Here is a 17,419-nt window from a genome sequence, read left to right as displayed (position 1 = left end):
AACCTGAAACGTAACAGACCTCTTTGATATTCAATAATAAACGAAAACGAATGAAGTTCCTGTGTCTAGCAGTGTGTCTTCAATGACTGAAAGGTAATTCTCTTCATTCATTTTCCCCTTGTGTGTCAACAACGCCCACCATTACGTACATTGTCCAATCAAACGAAAACCATCTTTCGAGGTTCGAACCGTATCTCGAACGCAACCCAAATACCACGCACCACATCATCAAGCTTCATATGTATACAAAATACTTCCGGAAACACATTTTGCGCATGTCATTCGTGTGTGTTTGTGTAGTTGTCCGAGTCACGATGCATGCCGTGCTATAGGGTCACTAGTTTAACTTTAATCTCCGAGTTTAAACTCTCTCAGATTGAGGTTTCACTGTAACCCTTACTGACATCATTTCACGCTTTTGAATTATAGGAGCAGTCTGAGCCCCCGTGCGGATCCTACACAGACTGCGCCATAAATCATATCATGCTGTCCTTATTTAGCTTACTTAAATGTTAAATGTCTCCACCTTGTCTGTTTCAGTATCAGTTATTTGGCGGACGTCAGTAAACCCAGTGTCGTCCAATCATCCCTTATCTTATCCTCCCTTGTGGCAATCGAACGACAATCAGATGGACGCGGACTTGGACACGACAGGATTTCGGTGTGCCAAATTTGTAGTTTTGTGTGTTATTGTACATGTTGTCCGTTTTATAGTTGAAACTCGTCCGCACTAAGTGTTATGTACCGTGTTCTGTTCTAATCACACTCCTCCTCTCTCACTCGCTCTCACTGTATTAATCGTTAAGTGTGTCAACGGACACGGCCCTAGGAAACAAATATGTGTGTCTTTTTCCGCCTTGTAATGTTAAAAAGAGATATGTGTATTATAGTTACTTATATTCTACAATTTCGACAATCGCCTAAAAAAAAACAGATTATTATAGCCTCAAAATATTAAATATACACTTCATATTTTTCATAAAACATATTTTCATTAAATAAATGTTAATTATATTTAAAGTAACGCGATGGTTAGTTTAGACATTTGTAAATTTACTATTTTTATCTATGGTCTGTCTTGTAGCAGTTGAGTCCTTTTAATTTGCCTAATAATGATACAATCCTTTACTGCTGGCCTGATATAGATCAAACCATTGTAATTTGTGGTTACGTCATTGTGTGCAGCACCGTTCTTTTGACGTTTAAGCAGTGTTGTCAGGTTCAATTTCCCATCTCTGGGGAGTTTGGATATTTGGGAAAAACTTTTTCTGTAACCTGGGTAAAATACGCTTTGTTTAAGGGGTTTATTAAATGTTGTCTGTATACAAGATTGGAAATAACATAAGTTATATCTGTTTATTTTGAGTATTTTTCAATCTGTCAAAAACTTGGAAACTACCAAAATCTTCTCCATAAAGCTATAAAATGACAAAACTTTATTAAAACTAGTACAATCAGTTAAAATTCACATTATTAAATGTTTTTTAGACCTCTATGAGAAGGATTTTTAACAAGCGTGAAGCTGATTTCTTTCGAGCTAGTTTCATATGTCGAAACGCTGCAAACTGTCAAATACTACTCTATGAAGCTATAAAATTAAAAATACAGTTTTAAATCATTTTAAGTACCTAAATTTTATAGGTTTATGAGTTGAAGTTTCCCGGTTGTGACTTATTCTAAAAACGGTTTTTTTAAATATCCAAATTTGAAATCAGTAATTCCATGTTGAGAAGATGTAGTCAATCTTTGCCTCGTAGTGTTAAGGATTGTGTCAAACTTGTCCTTAAAAACCTCCTATACTAATTTCGGCCTAATATTGTAATGTATGCATTAAATTGTTTCCCCTATTTCTTTTTAGTTAAGGAAGTACCCAATGAGGATGTACACAGGGTCACTAGGAGATCGCTTCCACGGATTGAACAATCTCAATTATTTCTAGAAGCTCCTATTATTTAAAATTTTAAGCATAATTTAGCAATACATATACTTCGTACTGACTGGTCATTTAAAAAAATCACTTTTTTAAGGTTAGGCCCAAGGTTAATCATTTTTTGAAAAAAAATACTACTTTTCTAGTACCATTTTATATAAGCCACTTTTTGACAATCTTTTATCGTGTATGCACAAAGCGGAGTTGACCCTCCCTTTTCTCTATAATAATATACCAGTTATTGTGTTTAGGAAAGTAATAATAATAATAATTATAATATAATAACTCCAGCTCCTATTTAGAGTATAAATGTGTAAATTTCTAAAAAGTGAACATTTCGCCAATTCTCTAAAACACAAAAATCATATCAACATGTAAAAACAATGTTCGGTGTGTATATATTCCATTTAGAAAGGATAGGAAACATTTACTGTAATATTAATTGTGATTGATATGGTGTGGTTTATGAAGAAAAAAATTAATCAAAGAATGATAGTACAAAAGAACAATAAAACAAAGGAAAATCTCATTTTTACGACTTGTTAACCGGTACAACAGAGTATTTATTAAACAGTTTTCCCGCACTATAATACGTCAATATACCGGATATTTAAAAAGGAATTGAAACAATCAGTAAGTACCTATGTGAAGAATGTTCCTGTGGGAGTTCAAATCATAAAAAAAGTATAATATTATTAATATTGAATGTACAACAACAGAGATTATAAACAGGTTTGAGATGTTGCCACGTTTCAAACGCTCTACAAAACTGAGGAGACGTGACAACACCACCTCAAAACATAAATCTATATTATTTGTTAAAACCGTATATGTCCTACCTCTATCAATGTTGGATTAACTAAATATATTATTATATCTGTGTTTTTTCTGGATTTTGTGAGATTTTCTATGACATATCAAAAGTTTGGATGTGACATGGTCAGAAAATATAAAATTGTGATAATATGTTTAATGTTGTTGTTTTATTGGGCTGCAATGTAAAAAGTTACGCCCATTTATTTATGGATGGTGGTTAAACAGCATTCATGGGGCAGCATTAGTGATTCTCAATGAGGCGTGGCCAACCACAAGAAGAAGCCTTCAAAAATGACACCGTAGTTAATTTATCTGAAAATAGATAAATTAACTACGGTGGAATTATATATTTTATGGATTCTTAAAAAGGTTTGTCAAAACTGTTACATTTAGAACCATAATTTTTGACTAGATCAAATAACTTTTTTCAAAATTTTATTTCTTAAACTTGAGAAAATATTACCATTTCTTAGGCAACCATACCGGTTATGTACTCTGTAGTATTGGATAATGAAATTTTGAAACTGCTGTTACACACCTATTTTAATATTTAGGGCATTGCCTTTATTTTGTGCAATTTACTAGTGTCCCTCCAAAGTTCTACTTGATTTTTCTTTTTGTTCATCAACATATAATTTTATATTGTAAAGGCTAAATTGAAACTATTATTCTTATCAAAAACCAGACGAATAACTTTTTAATTGACTAGTAAGTAAATCGTTGCACCCAAAAGAATTTGTCCTAAAGTCACCATCAAAGAGGTGATGATGGTAAAAATGGTAGTAGATTAAAATGTTTTACAGTGAAAATCAGTAATCATGATGACCTAAAAAACTGCCTAAATTGCAGCTAGAATACTACTTTAGAATATTCTGAGAATTTCTACACTAATCTAGGGAAGTTTATTACTTTCAGTAGGTTAAAACTGGTTTAAAGGACAAAACAAAGCATTTTTCTATTTTTCTCACAAATTATTTTTCTGGTAACTTCATACTAATTTTGTATTTTGTACATTTTAGTATTAATTGATGTTACAATCGCTTTAGATTGACTAAGAATTTTTAGTTTACTTTGGTAGGTTGTGGTTTTTAATAGTTTATAAAGCGACCACCCGCGCCACGCTCAATAACTACTGACAGATCTGAATTTTCAAATGTCAAAACTACTTGTTTAGTGTTTATACCGCAAAAGTGAGGTTAAGTAACGCTTTGTTTGTGTTGTGACTGTTGTGTGTTTATTCAGTAATTCAGTGAAATAAGGCTTTCAAGCATTAAAATATGGCGGAAATACTCTCAATCCTTAAAAACATAACCAGAGTGGAAGGCATAGAACTTGCCTTTAGTTCCTTCCTAGTTCAACGTACTGAAGATGAGGCACAGAAAGTCCAAAAATGGCAGCAAGAACTGTCTGATTACTTTGAATCCTTGGGGGCGGAATACCTGGATAACGCCCTCAGGCAATATATGAGTGTGGCAGCTCAGGGCTCTCACTCTCAAATGGACTTGTTGCTTGGTCTCCTTGAGCACTGCATGAGGAAAGGAACATTGCCGGCACGTAAAGCTTGCGAATTTATCATCACTACTAACCAGCTTCAATACACAAATTCACATTTTTGGGTTGGGTGCTTCAAACTGCTGAAAAATGTCCTGGAGCTGGTTGACTACAAAGGAGTGAGAGACATTCTGAAAGGATGCTATGAGAGAGCCAAAGAGTTACCACAAAAACTGACAGCAGGCACCAAACCACAACACAAAGCCTATTTAGACTTAGTAACCAATATCCTAGATCGTGATGCTTGCCTACTGCCAGGGTATTTAGTGGCAAGTGAACTGCAGAAGCCTTATGCACACTTTCCACACTGGAGTGTGGCTGGATTATTTTCAGATTATATAGAAAGTTTTCGTTCCTGTGCTCAGATGGTTTCAATTGTGGGACACTCACAAATGAGACCTTTGGTTAAGTACAGTGGGTGTTCAGACTACTTGCTCAGTCAATGGAAGTTGGACCCTGTTTCTTTGTCTTTTGGCATTAAAAGGGGTTTACCATATGATCCTGAAGTGATGGAGAAGCAAACTGGACTGTTGAGATATGTTTTAGGTCAACCTTACAGCAGAGATATGGTAAGTTTGTATATTACTAGTTAGCCTTAATATTAATGAGAGTCATGGCTGTCATTAATTTCATTAAAATTATTTTTGGTCAATATTGTCAAAATCAAGACTGAATTATTTACCTATATCTGAGCCTACATTAGAGGAACAGGACAGTCAATTTGGTTTTCTTAATAGAATAATAGCCCTGGTTCAGTGTTCTTCAAGCTAGCTTATTGGTTTTTTTTATAGTTAAATAATGATGAAAAACATACATCTAAATTTGAATATTCAAAGTTTTCCTCCTTAGGAATCAAAATGGTTTTATATTTGCTCTTATTTTTAACATAATATTTAATTTAAATTTGTCATTTAATATTTTTTACTCCAAGTGTGAAAACCCATGTTTTGTTTGTTTATTACACTCATTAACTACACATTGGCTTGGCTTTGTTTAGTCATTTCTTTGCATTAAACTATTAAACAGGTATGTCATATGCTTGGTTTGAACAAACAATACAAAGACCGTTGCCAACCAATTGAGGAGCAATTGGTAGAACTGGTGGTGATGGCTCTAGAAAAATCTGAGGTGGACGGGCCTGAAACTGACCGAATGTGGTCGCAATTATCGTCACAATTGATTTACTTTGTCCTATTCAATTTCGCCGTCTTTCCCAACATGGTCACGGCGTTGCACGCTAAACTTCAGGCATGTTATAAACTTTTTTTTGTAATTTAGTGTCTAACCAGTTGCCTGACTTTAGGGAAAAGACGTACGTCGTGGCAGAGACCATTTAATGTGGATGCTCCTTCAATTTATCTCCGGTTCAATACAGAGACACCCTTTGGCAACATTTATGCCTGTCATCAAGTTGTGTGATCTCCTGTTCCCCGAACAAGATTTACCTTTAGCAGTGCCGGATTTCAGCCAACCACAATGTACTCGACAAATGGCGATGATCTGTATCTGGATCCATTTAATGAGAAAAGTAACTGTAGCGCAAACTTAGTTTGACTTAATTTTGACTTGTTAATTTTCTCAGACTCAATCTGAACAAACTAAAATCAGTTGGCCCCTGCCAACTAGGCTGCGATCGCACCATGAATTCCTGCAGCACCTGCTGCCACCAAACAACACTTCTTTTGGTATGGGGAATGATTACAGGGTGGCGCTGCTTTGCAATGCCTACAGTACTAATAACAATTCAGATTGCTTCAGGTGAGTTTTAATAGTAGTTAAGTGAAAGGTTTATTTTGAGGAGTTGTATAGTATTCCCATGGCGGCGCTTGTTGATGCCATTAAAGTGAGTCCCAAATTGGGGCCAGGAGGAGCAGCCCAGCCTTCTTGTCCCATCAGTTTGTCACTTCTTGATTCGTTGACAGTTCACGCTAAAATGAGTCTGATTCACAGTATTGTTACTCATATTATGAAGTTGGCAAGCAGTAAAACAGGTGAGTGTAGGGTAACTCGGGGGGTTTAGTCAGATTTTGATAATTTATTAGAATTTAAAGTATTTTTTACTGAAATATGCATTTATTTTCAAATAATAATTGGATTTGTAAAGCCAAAAGTTGTGATTTGTTCAAGTTGTCAAAACAAGACATTTAGTGTTCCACAAAATCACTTACTGGTAGTCTCGGGCACATTTAAATCATAGAACCCTCTGGCAATTTAAATCAGTTATGGGAAAGTTTAAGACACTTGTAGAAGGCTCTAGTACGTTTTAGAAGGTTCTCAGTAACATTTAAAAGCCTCTCACACTTTCAAAATGGTTTTAGAAGGTTGTCAGTAGTATTTAGAGGTCTTTGACACTTTCAAAATGATACTATAGTTTTTAGAAAATTGTCAGTAGCATTTAAAGGCCACTGACACTTTCTAAATGGTTCTAGAGGCTATTGGCAATTTAAAACAGTTATGGGAAAGTTTAAGATTAAGTTATAGTACATTTTAGAAGGTTCTAGTACCATTTAAAGGCTTCTGACAATTTCAAAAGGAGTCTATAGGCCTATGGGAATTTAAAACAGTTATGAGAAAGATTAAGACTCTTGTAGAGGGCTCTGGCTTTTTTTTATGAGGTTCTCATCTTTTTTATTATGACAAGGATGTTGAGAATTAGTGCCATTGGTAGCTTGATTTGTATCTAATATTTTTGGTGTCTTAAGAAGTAAAGAAGTAGTTTCCTTTATGATAAGTAAAATTGAATTATTAGACCCATGTTTTGTTAATTTTTTTTAGGTTAACTTAAAGATATTTTTAATCAATTGCTTAAAGAGTTATATGTGAAAAGTGGTCGATTTAACAAAAAAACCTCACAACCCACAACTAGTAATTTATTTATAACTGGGTTTTAAAAGTTAACTTCTAACTGTCTTTATCAGGTTTACCGTTAGCCCCAGCCTTAGTGGAAACTTACAGCCGTCTCTTAGTCTACACTGAAATCGAATCTCTGGGTATCAAGGGCTTTATTGGACAGCTCCTGCCCCAAGTGTTCAAAAGTCATGCTTGGGGTATCATGTATACTTTATTGGAAATGTTCAGTTTTCGTATGCACCACATTCAGCCCCATTACCGCGTACAGGTACTCAGCCATTTGCATTCGCTAGCTGGAGGACCGCAAGCCAATCAGACCCACTTATTCCTCTGCGTGGAGACGACGGCTTTGAAACTCATCGCTGGTAAGACTTGGAGTAGATTATTCAGGGTATTGTAAATGTTCCGGTACGGTATACTTTTTCCTTAAAGGTGTGCTTGATGGTGGTGTCAAACTTTTTAAATGGATAAGTGTGGGTTTTAATAAATGTTCTTCCAAAATTCTTACAATTTAAAGTTAAGGTTTAATGAAGTTTTATCAAGCCAGTTTTGAGGAGTTTGAACTTCGAAGAAAGAACAGCAAATTTCATTGTTGACTAACAGTTATGTTAATGGTCACATTCATAAAAGCACATCGATTAGCAAACGCTGGACAATTTTCTTATGAATACACTAATTTCTTAACACTATGTGTTTTCTCTGTCTTCTACTTTTTTCCACAAGACCGTGGAAGATTTGGAATACACTGTATACTATTATTAACATCATTTGTAGGTCTAGGTAGTAGTGACGTCCAGCCTGAATTATCCCGATTCCTGGCCGATCAAAAAACCATCATATCGACGGAATCGGAAGAATTGAATCGAATCCTGGTGTTGACATTGGCGAGGGCTACAGTGGCAACCAGATCGGATGGCGCATGGTGTGTGGACGTGTTAAACACGATCGCCCAGCACACCCCGCACGGTTGGTCGCCGCACACGTTGGCTTGTCTACCACTCCCCATGCAGGAATTCTACAATCAGCAGCCCAAGTTGCAGGATTGCAAACTGCAATTGAAAAAAGCAGTCGAGGAGGAGAACAGGAAATGGACCTCAATGACTAACGAGAATGATATGATGGCGCATTTCGGTGTTCCTGGGGCGCCTCCATTGTTTCTGTGTTTAATCTGGAAGATGATGATGGACAAGAACCATGTTAGTCCTATTGCTTACAAGTAAGTTGATTCTATCTAAATGCGGTCATAAATCTCAGAAACACGTTTTGTATCGAATACTGCAAGAAAACTTTTGCGGATTAAATCGACTTTCTGAACTCTGATTTTTGCAACTTTTGAGCACAGTTTGACAGTCAGAGACCCACTTGGTGTAAGAAAATTAGTATTTTAAGCACATTTTTAGAATCCTCATTAAATTTCCTATCCAATAACCTGAAAAAACACTACAAGATTTGGTACAGTCAGGGAGAAAATTAGTGTCAAAATTTGAACTATTTGTAATTTACAGGACTAATTTCCTTGGTAAAGTAAAATATTTACTTGAAACCTTCTAACAGCTTGAAAAATTGACGTTTTTGAACAGAATTCTGGAACGTATTGGTGCCAGAGCACTATCAGCGCATCTGCGCCGCTTCTGTGACTATCTCGTATCCGAATTAACAGCATCTGGGGGTGGACACTACGTGAACAAGTGCGTGGACACCGTCAACGACATGATATGGAAACATAGCATCCTGACCATTGACCGACTGGTGCTCTGTCTGACCTTGCGCAATTTGGAAGTCAACGACGCGCAGGTGTGCTCATTCATAATTCAGCTGGTGCTGCTAAAGGCCACAGAGTTTCGAAACCGTGTCATCGAATTTGTCCGGGAAAACTCACCGGATCATTGGAACCAAACCAATTGGCACGAGAAGCATATGGAGTTTCACCGGAAGTATCCGGAGAAATTCTCTATGGAAGAACAACCGGGCTTGTATCAGCCGTATTTTGGGAACGTTTGTTTGCGATTTCTTCCAGTGTTTGATGTGGTGATTCACCGGTGTGTTTGGTTGAAATCTATATGATTGAATGTGAGTCAAAGTGATTTTTTTAGATTTTCAGAAATTCCTCAAGTGTATAAAAGTCTGGAAATTATTCTTGAACACGTTGGCTGTCTGTACAAATTCCACAACAGACCTGTGGGCTTCCTTTATGACACTTTACACTTTTATGAAAGACAAATGAGAACTGAATATACGTTTAAAAGGAAGTATGTGTAATTTATTTTAAAATTAGTTCAAGTATGGTTACAGTGTAATTATTTATAGATTGAGTATATCAATTTTGGTTAATCACCACAAAGATTTGAGCGAAGACTATCAAAAATACATGAAAACTTCAGAAAATCCAGAGGACACGTGGTCGGTCATTCCCGACTTGGAGTACTTCATGCGTATGGTCAAGTAAGTGATCGTGACTTTAACGAGTAAGAGGATTAAGGGGTGGTCTTGCAGGCGTATGGTCAACGTGGTAAATGGTACCACATCCAACTTCCTTAGAGATTGGCGTTTTACTGAATTTCCCAACGCGGTCAATCACATTCTGTACATAACCTGTGTGGAAATGATGCTTTTACCTGTAGAGCCTGAACAAATTACTAACAGACTTCTTGATGTGGCTCTAAAAGGTGCGTTTATTCTTATTCTATTTGGTTTATGTTACGTTAAACTGCAGGTCACGTGATTATTCCCCTGGATCATATCCACGAATGGATCAACGTGATCGGACTGATCTTGTCGGCACTGCCTAAAGCCTACTGGGACGCCTTGTTTGACCGGTTGCTGGAAACTATGGTAGAGTTGGACCCGTGGCCCCAAGACTACTCTTTGTTCCGCATGTTCAACTTTAAGGTTAGTTGCGTTGTTCTTTAGGGAGAAATGGAAGGATAAATTGTCGTTCGGTTGCAGGAGACCCATTTAGGATTCCTGAACACAAATTTCAGCTGTATGATCGCCATGGCCCACGCGGCGTTTCATCACGCGTGCCCGGGACAAATTGCCAGCATCACTGAATGGATGACACAGTACCTGCCTCAAGTGGTACGCACCGAGGAGCAGTTTCTGTTTATCTGTCATTTGATTGGTCCTTTTTTGCAACGGTAAGTTGTCAGATTTTTTTAAAAATTATAGGTTTGTCTTTGACATTTGCGGAGTAAATCGACTTTTAACAGTACCATACTATCATACCGTCGGGACTGGGTACCAAGCTTGTTAAGAGCACCCGAAGAACATTAAAAAAAAGCCACTGTGAAATATTTTTTTCAGTTAAAAATTTGCCTAAATAAAAAAATTAACAATTGAAACACAAGTCAGAAATGTCACGTGACCGTTGTAGGTGACTTTGGTAATTAAAAACCATCACGTGACCTTTGTCAAACAGGTTTTGGTAAAAGGATGCTATTTTTAAATTGAAAACAGTCACGTTATTATTTTGAGTCGTAGAAATGTAACGTAACCTTTAGAACAACATTTTGACCTTAAATATGGTCACGTGCTATTGCTAAGGATGGTATTTTAAGCGTGAGAGAAGTCACGTGACCTACAGAAAATCCTTTTGTGGTAAAAATGGTCATGTGACGTTCAGAGCGATATTTTGACCTTAAATATGGTCACGTTATTTCAAGCAAGCTATTTGAACCTTAAGAAGAGAAAATAATTGAATATAGATAATGAATGATGCAGGAAACATACTTGAAGAAATGACAGGAGTATTCTGTAGTGGGTGGGGTTTCATTTTAAAATAAGCAAATTGGTAAAATACCCTGATTATTATAACTTTAGTTGCACGTCATAACACAGGTGATTCTATTGCCAACCAAACTTATTGAACAATAACATTGCATAGATACGGATATTTAAATTACGCGCCTTAAAATATGTTGGCAAACTCGTGGACAGACAACATTCCAACAACCTGCCAAACAACTTTATTCTATTAGATTTTTGTGTGAAGCTTACATCTACAGTTTGATCTAAAAATGAGTCTACAGTACTAAAGCTAAGTATTATCATTTACTAGCATGAGTAAGCTTATTCAACCAATAAAAAATCATTGAATTGTTAAACCCCTACCTGAAAATCTACGCAAATAATGTCTTCATTATTACTCAAAGTTTATACAGTGCGTTTTTTTTAACGCGCAACATAGGATTTCACGTGTTAAATTTTTAAGCCCATGTTAGACCATGTTATTTTTGAACTACAGGTGTAAAACTTGACAAGTGTGTCTTTAGTACCCTGAAGCTTAAGTACAACCACCAATTCGGTCTAAAAAGTGTTTACAAACTAGCAAAAAGTCATCTTCTTTCGAAAAGATTTATACTCCCTGTATGTATGGTAGGTGTTGTTTTTGATAATGACAGGGCAGATAGCAGGTAAACATACATACAGGGAATATGGAAAGATAAAATATGTTCCAAAAAAGATGACTTTTTGCTAATTTGTAAACACTTTTTAGACCGAATTGGTGGTCTTACTTAAGCTTTATGGTACTGAAGACTCATCTTCCAAGTTTTATACCTGTAGTTCCAAAATAACATGGTCCAACATAAGCTTAAAAATTTAACACGTAAAATCCTATGTTGCGCGTTAAAAAAAACGCACTGTACACAAATGGCGAGTAAAACACATCAGATCTCAAAACCCTCAACTCAGGGTCTCTTAAATTAAACTAAGCTTTCCTCACTCTCAGTACCCCAAAAGGTTTATTAAAACAGTAAAAACCACGAAGACCTTTCTGCAAATGCAATTCAAAATGTAAACCAAGACGGTTCTGACATCGTCGTTTTTTATAACATTGACAACGCCGCCCATTTTCACCTTGATGACGTGCAACTAAAGTTATAATAATCAGGGTACTTTAAGGTACTTATAACTTTGTTTTTCTAAAAGTAAACCCATCCCAAAAACGTATAAAAACAACTAAAAATATATAAAAAAAACCATATTTAAATACTGTACTGGAGTACCTTAATACAAGAGGATATACACACACTCATTGTCTTTTCAGGTTAAACCTTGTTTTACAAACATTGACGGCAACCATGTATGAGTTACTAGTACTAGTGGACTCGCACCAGTCTCAACTGAACTATTTGGACACAATTTGCGACTTTTTCTATCACATTAAATACATGTTTGGTGATTTCGTAAACAGTGAAGTTGAAGCGTTAATTAGGAAACTGAGCCCCACCCTACAAACGAGGCTTAGGTTTATGCCCAGTTTGACTTTGGAGGAAGCACCACCAGCGCCAGCCCCTGAGCAGAAGGCTTTTTAAATGTACTCGTGAAATAATGTAGTGTGATGTGTGATGAATGTGATTATAAGACTTTTTACTCAATGCATTTAGTTTATTTGCAAAAATATGGTTTTATGGTATGGTAAGCTTTGGTTAAACCTGGTTACAAATTTACAGCTCATAAGTAAACAGTTTTCTAACAGAAAACCATTTTTTCTATTCTTCTATCCGAAAACCCTTTAGACAAAGTTAAAGTTTAACTTAAAGCTAAAAATTTGCAACAAGTTTAAACTAGTCACTGCTATCACTATCCTCACTGATATCAGAAGGAATATCCCGACTACTTTGCTCTGCTCTAGCCTGTTCCTCTTTGAGGAACTTATTCTGAGCCTGCACTACACTTTCACTGTCGCTACACTTGGAGTACAACTCCAACACCTCCTCATTCAAACTCAAAAACGAATGTCCCCATGAAAACTTGTTTAGATAATACTTGGCTTCCTTTTTGAACCCAGTAATATACATGGTGGCGGCCAAAGCTTCAACGCAACTCAGCTCAAAGGGAGTTCCGTATTTAATGGGGTTGGCAGCCACTAGAAAGGGTAGCAGCCGCCCGTGAGCCGGTTTTAGGGCTGCGAAGGGCGTTTCGTCTACTCGAGCCCAGGAACAGTCCACCACGGCGATTCCTTTGGTCTGGACCGTGTCCTTATCGGCCGGGCTGACTGTTTTTTTGCCGAAAGGCGTGAGTACCAAACCAGGAAATTTCTGCTTCATTCTCAATGGTTTTAAGAGTTTTAGTCGGGCGAGTTTACGGCCGGAACACTTGCGTCCGTCGCATTGTTTAAAGTCCCACATGGCCACTGGGAAGGATGCTTCAAGCTCTGAAATCGTTTTAGTTAAAAGTGTTGTAGTCCAAATTTCATTACCTGAATTGTTGCTTTAGATGTTTATTCATTAGCCCTTTCGTTTTTTCATCAATAATAAATTTCTGGGAATTTTCTCTAAGTATACATTAGTGGTAAAATTTCATATATCTTTAGTTAGCACTATTTTCAAGACATTAAGTGCACACAAAAAATTCCATCTCTATACCATAGATAATATGTGTAAAATGTTTTTATAGTAATTAAAAAATGTTATTTGCAAGAGTGTTACTTTTACCCATAATAAAGGGAAGCAACAACACAATTGCTGAGAGCAAGGTTTATTTACCTGTATGGTTGAATAGGTACTGTATAAACTTCTGCTATACTAGAACCAAGAATAGTACTATACAGGAATCATGAACCAAATTGTCTGTATAGACTAATTTTGATCCTGAAAACTTTGGTTGATTTAAACCTGAAATCTTTTCTGGAACAACAATCTAATTTCTGGGATAATGTCTATAGCAAGAGTTACCTACCAAACCAATCAAAAAATTCTGCTAGAAAAAGGTGGTTTGTTTTAGATCAGTTTTAAAACGTACAATAGTTTTTCCTAAATTCCTATCAAATTGGTAAGGTACTAAGATATGAGTATAGACAAACAAGAAACAGGGCAGCCACTCCAGTTGTCCAGTGGTCATGTGACTGCTATTAAATAATTCATAAGCCAGTTAGCTGCCTTTCTATTTTAATTAATCCTGTGAAGCTCAAACAGAGCACTGCTTATACAGAATTAGTTCAAAATGTAATAATAAATAGTGTAAATATTAATTAACAGGTAATGCCAAATGTGCAAGAAAAGCCTATTCTATGTGCAATTGTTTAAAAAGATCCTTTGTGAACTGGTTTCGGCCCTTCAGGCCATCAACAGCACTGAAACGTTTGGAGAAAGAAGTTAATAAGCCAATGTTACTCATCAGATCGAGGCCATTAATTTACTGATGAAATCCTACCAATATCTCTAGAATTCCAAGTAGGAAAACAGTACTTACCATCATCACTTGAAGATTCTTCTGTCTCGGCACTTTTAAGGTCCAACTGGTCCAGGTCTTCATTTAGTTTGTCCATATCCAGTAAACAATGTGAAATTTAAGTGTATTTTTGTTTTAATTTTCTATTTGTATATCCAACAAAAATTCTAACCTCAAACAGTCAAACCATTAAAAAAATTTGACAGTTAATACCATATTTGTTTCTCTCTTTAACTCACCTCCAGGCAGGAGATTAGAAAAGGAAGGCCATACTAATTACCATATGATATCTGACGTTTTTTGTGATTGCAAGGTCATTGCTGTTATTATTTATCTTTTCTCCAGTAGTCCAGTGTAGATATTTATGGAATTTTAGGCCTTATCAACCAAAAAACTTAGAAAAGCCCGAAGCCCAGTGCAGCCTACACCGCTTTGTTAAGAAATTGGTACTGTAGATCTTTCGAAATCTCTTACTCACACACATTCAAAACATTCCAGTCCCATTCAACTAAAAAAGGACTAACAAAGCTGCATTTTGTTAAAGTATGTAATGGATCGCTCTAATATTCCCGGACAAACTGGCTTTCTAACTCTTAACTCGGAGGGAGCAGTACTAGCAAGTGGTGGTGAATTGGACAATGATGAAAAAACAGCTGGAATTATACATGAACTGATTGGATTGGCTAATGATAGGTAACTTCCTGATATTAATCATCTGTGAAAATGTATCTAACAGTATTCAGTTGCAGACTTGATCCAAAAGCATTCAAGCAAGGGTTTCAAAAACTCACTATATCTTATGATGACCATGCATATGTGATTTGTTTGAGCAATCGAAAGGTGTGTGTGTGCATTAACACTTCTTTGATAAAGATTTAATGATTGTGCTTTGTAGATTTATGTTGTCAAAGTGACACTGGTTACTGCTACAAATACTACAGAGTAATTTACAGAGAAATCAGCATGTTGTTTATTATATACTTAACCAGCCAGAGGTTTATGCAGATTATTATTTTAATGGGAGGTATCATGTTTTGTACCTATCAGATGTATATGGTTATACTAGAAATGGAGAGTGACAAGAGTAGCACGAAATATTTTAAGAAACTCTTGGAGCTCTATTCTATTTAGTGTTTAATTTATATCAAACATGGGATGTCACTGTTATTTTTTCTTTTATAAACTTGTGTATAGTTATTAAATAATACTTACCCAGTTTCAACTTTTATTTGCTAACCTATTCAGTCACTTGCGTGTGGTTAAAAATAGTTTTGAAAATTACCGTTATCAGCGCTGCATCAGAATGACGAGCATCGACTGTCAAAACCCAGATGTTTTTGTTTTGCCAAACCAGTTTGTTGTGATCAGCTGGATTCTGAATGTTTCAGACTCAAAACAATGTCCCAAATGTAGTCCCAGTTCATTAAAATGACCTCAAACAATCGCCAAATTCCAGTGTTTGCGTTCCCCAGTACCTTAAAGTTCTACCTATGCACGAGAAGCAGTCACATTCAAGTTTTAAACCTGCACAATCCTTGGGATTTCCTAATTAAGTACAAAGGTAAACAGGTTAGTATTTTTTGTCTTGAGTAGTGATAGCTTCAAATCGATCGTAGTACACTGCCACGCTTCGTCATGGGATAAATATGTAGTGAGGAACCCAGAGGGAACCATACCACCTCAGAGTAGCGTACAATTGGTGGTAACTCACAGACAGGTCATTCCAGCCAACTGCAACCAGACAGACAGGTTTAGAGTGGTTTTACAGGATTCTCTGACTGATGAAGTAGGTTCAGCTGTTGTTAATTCTTTTCTGGACTAATGTTCTCTTAATAGGTAGTAGGTAGGAAAACCATTGAAGCAGTTTTACTACCAGGAGAAAGGGATTACACTCAGTCTTCTGAAAATGACTTTGTAGACTTTCACAGTCAAGAAGGTTCAATAAGAAGCGCCACCCCAACTTTACGGTAAGTTAGAGCAACTGAAAATTGTACTTAAATCTAATGAGTTTGATTAGGGTCTCATCAGGAGGATCTAGAAGTGCCCCTCATACAAACAACAATTTACTCATAGGAAGCATTGTGGTTGTATGCACAGCAGTGCTCTTCTTGCCCACTGAAATTGAGGTGACCAAACCCTCTAGTCTTCCTAGTTACCTTCATGTTTCACATAAAATTCAATTGTTGGCAGCAATGCTTTTAGGTGCGTTTTTATGTGTGTTGGTTAGGTCTTAGCTTGCTCTCATGACAGATATAAATAATAAGGTGCTTTTTATAGGTGTTTTTTTTTTGTTTAACTGATTTTATTTATTTTTTTAGTTATTTTGTTGTTTATACTGACAGGAAACTAAATATAGATTAATTAATAAGAAGGCTCAGTTTTACCAGAATTATGTTACCTATTTGTGTTCTAGGTGTAAATGTATATACATACTATATTTTACTAATAAAAATATATTAATGGAGGACTAATAGAGTGGATAGTATTTTTTCTTGTGCTGTTTATTTATTGCTTTATTATAAAACAATTAATTAATTTTTTTTCCTTGACAGAATTTAGCAAAAAATTAAATTGTAGCTAGTTTAATTTTCTACCAAAACCTTAGAGACATATTTTGTCCTTAAGGGTCTCAGAAGGGAGATATTTAGGAGAAGAAGAAGGGAGAGTTTAGGAGACTTATCAAGCTTCAATCCCCGTCGAATCAAAATTCAGGAAAATGTTAAGAGACAAAAATTGTAGAAAATAAAATTTTCTACAATAACCTAAAAATAATCACAAGATCTGTGATTTTCTGAAAAACAATTTCAACTTTATTCTGTATTTTTTTTCCTTGACAGAATTCATAGTAAAAGTCTAAAGGGAAAAATTGTAGCTAGTTTAATTCCCTCTACCAAAACCTTAGAGTAAATTAAGGTACAAAAAACAATTTACTACTCTAAAACATAGATATGTCGAGGTGACGTACCAACGTTGTAAAAGTCACCTGGCTGAACTCCTTTTTGAGGAAATTAAAAAAAAAAACCATTTGACGTCACAATAAATTTGAAATGACGTCACTAGACAGCTGGAGCACCGCTCCCAGAAGGAGGCTATATCCAG

The 17,419-nt window shown here is 36.0% G+C and overlaps 5 protein-coding genes across 16 annotated transcripts in view; 4 read left to right on the top strand and 1 right to left on the bottom strand.

Annotated features, from left to right (window-relative positions):
- The window catches only part of bma (SCY1-like protein bma), a 31,312-nt gene extending 28,409 nt beyond the window's left edge, over window positions 1–2,903 (top strand). For 10 of the 11 annotated variants that reach the window (XR_014178990.1, XR_014178989.1, XR_014178988.1 and 7 more), the window contains one exon: window positions 541–2,903. Coding sequence is in view for 6 of the 11 variants with exons in the window: in XM_081984423.1 (XP_081840549.1) it covers window positions 541–567 (27 nt within the window). In the remaining 5 variants the exon portion in view is untranslated. The remainder of the gene's footprint in view (window positions 1–540) is intronic. The other variant, XM_081984417.1, reaches the window with a different exon arrangement.
- A 1,016-nt stretch (window positions 2,904–3,919) lies between these two features.
- On the top strand, window positions 3,920–12,525 carry MED23 (mediator complex subunit 23). Its single transcript, XM_081984416.1, has 14 exons — window positions 3,920–4,866; window positions 5,324–5,545; window positions 5,601–5,825; window positions 5,880–6,055; window positions 6,107–6,288; window positions 7,216–7,512; window positions 7,922–8,363; window positions 8,728–9,186; window positions 9,241–9,396; window positions 9,455–9,589; window positions 9,641–9,813; window positions 9,861–10,036; window positions 10,094–10,284; window positions 12,195–12,525. Exons 1-14 carry the CDS (start codon window positions 4,024–4,026, stop codon window positions 12,460–12,462), a joined length of 3,945 nt encoding a protein of 1,314 aa, XP_081840542.1. The 5' UTR covers window positions 3,920–4,023; the 3' UTR covers window positions 12,463–12,525.
- On the bottom strand, window positions 12,515–14,695 carry LOC145732274 (uncharacterized). 2 transcript variants are annotated; one of them, XM_081984425.1, is made up of 3 exons: window positions 14,560–14,695; window positions 14,342–14,487; window positions 12,515–13,304 (listed from the first exon to the last, which is right to left on the bottom strand). In XM_081984425.1, the coding sequence occupies exons 2-3, from the start codon at window positions 14,415–14,417 to the stop codon at window positions 12,715–12,717; spliced, it is 666 nt and encodes a 221-aa protein (XP_081840551.1). In that variant the 5' UTR covers window positions 14,418–14,487; window positions 14,560–14,695; the 3' UTR covers window positions 12,515–12,714. The 2 variants fall into 2 exon arrangements, with proteins under 2 accessions (XP_081840551.1, XP_081840550.1); XM_081984424.1 differs by lacking the exon at window positions 14,560–14,695 and having other exon boundaries at window positions 14,342–14,516.
- A 175-nt stretch (window positions 14,696–14,870) lies between these two features.
- Lamtor4 (Late endosomal/lysosomal adaptor, MAPK and MTOR activator 4) lies at window positions 14,871–15,535 on the top strand. Its single transcript, XM_081984427.1, has 3 exons — window positions 14,871–15,013; window positions 15,070–15,160; window positions 15,216–15,535. Exons 1-3 carry the CDS (start codon window positions 14,871–14,873, stop codon window positions 15,264–15,266), a joined length of 285 nt encoding a protein of 94 aa, XP_081840553.1. The 3' UTR covers window positions 15,267–15,535.
- A 126-nt stretch (window positions 15,536–15,661) lies between these two features.
- LOC145732275 (motile sperm domain-containing protein 1-like) lies at window positions 15,662–16,791 on the top strand. Its single transcript, XM_081984426.1, has 4 exons — window positions 15,662–15,881; window positions 15,937–16,110; window positions 16,161–16,287; window positions 16,338–16,791. Exons 1-4 carry the CDS (start codon window positions 15,749–15,751, stop codon window positions 16,552–16,554), a joined length of 651 nt encoding a protein of 216 aa, XP_081840552.1. The 5' UTR covers window positions 15,662–15,748; the 3' UTR covers window positions 16,555–16,791.
- Window positions 16,792–17,419: the final 628 nt, after the last annotated feature.

The sequence above is a fragment of the Ips typographus genome, linkage group LG7 (genome assembly GCF_016097725.1).
Source record: "Ips typographus isolate SLU linkage group LG7, UJ_Ityp_2.0, whole genome shotgun sequence".
NCBI classification, from domain to species: domain Eukaryota; kingdom Metazoa; phylum Arthropoda; class Insecta; order Coleoptera; family Curculionidae; genus Ips; species Ips typographus.
This window is presented reverse-complemented; position numbering and strand designations above follow the sequence as displayed.